Source organism: Protobothrops mucrosquamatus, unplaced genomic scaffold, assembly GCF_001527695.2.
Source record: "Protobothrops mucrosquamatus isolate PMUCROS unplaced genomic scaffold, P.Mucros_1.0 scaffold_13, whole genome shotgun sequence".
Taxonomy (NCBI): domain Eukaryota; kingdom Metazoa; phylum Chordata; class Lepidosauria; order Squamata; family Viperidae; genus Protobothrops; species Protobothrops mucrosquamatus.
In genome coordinates, this window is record NW_015386089.1 from 1,128,237 (window position 1) to 1,131,681 (window position 3,445).

Below are 3,445 nucleotides of genomic sequence, written 5' to 3' on the forward strand. Positions count from 1 at the left end.
CCCACACCCTCTAGTTCAGGGGTCTTCAAACTCGGCCCTTTTATGATTCATGGACTTCAACTCCCAGAATTCCTCAGCCAGGCACACTGGCTGAGGAATTCTGGGAGTTGAAGTCCATGAGTCATAAAAGAGCTGAGTTTGAAGATCCCTGCTCTAGTTGGATTCTACTTTCAACTATTGGTTAAAAAATAAGTGCTTCTACTGCTTTTCCTCCTGGTAGCAGATCCTGATATGATTGGATATTTAGATAAGGATGTTCCAAGTCATTCAAGGTTTTAACTCCAACAATTTCAGTTCATCCCTATGTGTAGCCAGGATAGCAAATTTTAGCTCAGGATGCTAACTGCTGCTCCCATGAACTCTTGCCATGAGCTATATTTATTTATGTAAACTGAAGCTGAAATTTCCAATATTTTCAAGACACTGGGGTATCTTCCTGTCCTATACCCATGCTTGCTAAGAACTAGGGAAGTGCGGAGGGCGTTTTGTTAAGGCGGGCTGCTCCTATTACCGATCTAATGTGTGATCACTGAAGGACAGATGTTTAATAATAAACCAGGTGGAAAAACGAACACCCCCTCGTGTAGCAGATTCAAAAGATTACATAAGAACAAGGACGACATGTAGTCCAGAAATTATTATTATTTTTGGGGGGAGCTTCTTTTCTTCCTTGTGTGACTAGTGTGACCAAGGCTTCCTTTGGCCTCAACTGTCTTTAGAAAGGCTGTCAACACTTGGCTCTTTCCACGGGCCTTTGGGCCATGCTGTGCTGGAGCTCCAATTGGATGATGCTGTTATTGTTGTTCAGATCACCATTTTCTTATTTTCCTGTTTTATTATTATTTGTAGGTATATGTCCTGAGATTTGTATTCTTCTTGTTAGGGTTTTTTTGTTTGTTTTTTTTTGCTTTTGAGGGTGGGCTAAGCTACCCAATGTCACCTTGGCTGAATTGGGCAACCATATAAATGTTTTAAATAAGTAAATAACTGAAGTTCATTGCGCAAAACGTCTCAGGATGATACCTTGGAGCGTGGAAATGGCAGAGCAGAAACAATTACTGCACAAATATGGGAAATATTAGGGCTGTATGTCTTGGATGCTTAATTTCCTTCTGAATAGTTTCCTCAGGGCCTCCTTCATCCTGTCATTCCTCAGAGTGTAGATGAAAGGGTTGAGCATAGGAGTGACCATGGTGTACATGATGGCAGCCAGCGTGTCTTTCTTAGGTGAGAAACTGGATGAGGGTTGGAAGTACACCCAGATGACAGTGCCATAGAATAAGGAAACCACTGTCAGGTGGGACCCACAGGTGGAAAAAGTCTTCTTCTTTCCGTTGGCTGAAGGGACCCTCAGTACAGCCACCAGGATGCGTGCATAGGAAAGGCCAACAACCATCAGAGCTCCATTGACAATGAAAGCACCTTCTGAGTGTACCACCAGAGTGTTCAGAGCTGTGTTGGAGCAAGCAATTTTGAGCAGTGGAAAGACATCACAAAAAAAGTGAGGAACATGGTTGGAGGCACAGAAAGAGAGACGGGACATCAGGAGTGTATGTAGGAGGGAATGGAGGTGAGAAGCCAGCCAAGAAGCTGCCACCAACAGCTGGCATACGTGTCTTCTCATCATGGTGGCATAGTGCAGGGGTCGACAGATGGCCACGTAGCGATCCAATGCCATGGAGGCCAGGAGAAAGCTGTCAGTGATGCCAAAAGCGATAAAGAAGTACATTTGAGACAAACACCCACCATATGAGATCCTCCTCTTTCCAGAGAATTCACCAGCCAACATTTTGGGCACTGTGGTTGATGTGAAACATATATCTACCAGTGACAGATTGCTAAGGAAGTAGTACATTGGAGTGTGACGGAGATGACAGTCTAGTCGGATGGCCAAAACAATGATAAGATTTCCCAACATTGTGATGACATACATGATCAAGAAAATGGCAAAGAGCAACATGTCACATTCTCGTTGGCTTGAGATGTCAAGGAGGATGAAGTCTAATATGATGGTTCTGTTATCTGTCTCCATCCTGTTGGAAGGTGAGGACGGAAGACAAAATAAAATAAAAGGAACAAGAGTAAGTAAAGACACCCCAAACACACGCTTGATTTCCCTTGCTTGCCTCTGTCCAGGTTTCTTGGCTGCGCTCTGAAAATGGTTTGTTATTACTTTATATCTTTTTTCAACCTCCCACTCGAAGTCTGATTTTTTTTTCGTCTAAGCCCTTTTGCATAGGTATTGTCATACATTCCTTTTCTGTTTTTCTGATACCATTTATTTATTAATTTGGACACTTCTCATTTTGTCAAAATTCCCAATGCAGTTTGTGTAACATGTAATTACACATAATAAAATTACACATAATAAAACCTATAATAACAACAACAACAGTAACAACAACAACAACAACAATAATAATAATAATAATAAAAAAGTTGGAAGGAAACTTGGAGGTCATCTAGTCCAACCACCTGCTCAGGCAGGAAACCTTATACCATTTCAGACAAATGGCTGTCCAGTCTCTTTCTAAAGACTTCTAGTGTTGGATCATTCACAGCTTGTGGAGGCAGGTTGTTCCACTGGTTAATTGTTCTAACTATAAATATGTTACTAAGCATGTTCTGTTCTCTCAAGATTTTTTAAAAATATGCAAATATTTGCCTTCCGTGTGTGGAAAAAGGCATATTCCTGCATAACCAGAAACTCTTATTTTCTTATTATTGGAAATAGAGAGATTGATTTAAAAAGACTCTTATTTTATCAGTATATGACTCACATACATACCAACTCCTTCAAGAATATTAGATTTTATGCATATTTTTAATAATAATAATAGTAAAGTTGGAAGGTACCTTGGAGGTCATCTAGTCCAACCCCCTGCTCAGGCAAGAAACCCTATATCATTTCAGACAAATGGCTGTCCAATCTCTTCTTACAGACTTCCAGTGTTGGAGCATTCACAGCTTCCGGAGGCAGGTTGTTCCACTGATTAATTGTTCTACCTATCAGGAAGTTTCTCCTTAGTTCTAGGTTGCTTCTCTCCTTGATTAGTTTCCATCTGTTGCTTCTTGTCCTGCCTTCTTCTTTGTGGCAGCCCCTGAGATATTGGAAGGTTGCTATCATGTCACCCCTCGTCCTTCTCTTCATTAAACTAGACATAATCAATTCCCTCAACCATTCCTTATATGTTTTAGCCTCCAGTCCCCTAATCATCTTTTTTATTCTTCTCTGTACTCTTTCTAGAGACTCAACATCTTTTTTACATCGTGGTGACCAAAACTGGATGCAGTATTCCAAGTGTGGCCTTACCAAGGCATTGTAAAGTGGTATTAATACTTCATGTGATCTTGATTCTATCCCTCTGTTAATGCAGCCTAGCAGTGTGTTGGCCTTTTTGGCAGCTGCAGCACACTGCTGGCTCATATTTAAGTGATTGTCCAC

At 41.1% G+C, this 3,445-nt stretch overlaps 1 protein-coding gene across 1 annotated transcript; it reads right to left on the bottom strand.

Moving 5' to 3' along the window:
- Nucleotides 1-1,078: 1,078 nt before the first annotated feature.
- On the bottom strand, nucleotides 1,079-2,032 carry LOC107294590 (olfactory receptor 1361-like). The gene has a single exon (XM_015823869.1). It carries the CDS (start codon nucleotides 2,030-2,032, stop codon nucleotides 1,079-1,081), a length of 954 nt encoding a protein of 317 aa, XP_015679355.1.
- Between the last annotated feature and the right edge of the window lie 1,413 nt (nucleotides 2,033-3,445).

Excerpts from the sequence above, each read along its gene's own strand:
- LOC107294590 (XM_015823869.1), bottom strand. The coding sequence starts at position 2,032 with ATGGAGACAGATAACAGAACCATCATATTAGACTTCATCCTCCTTGAC.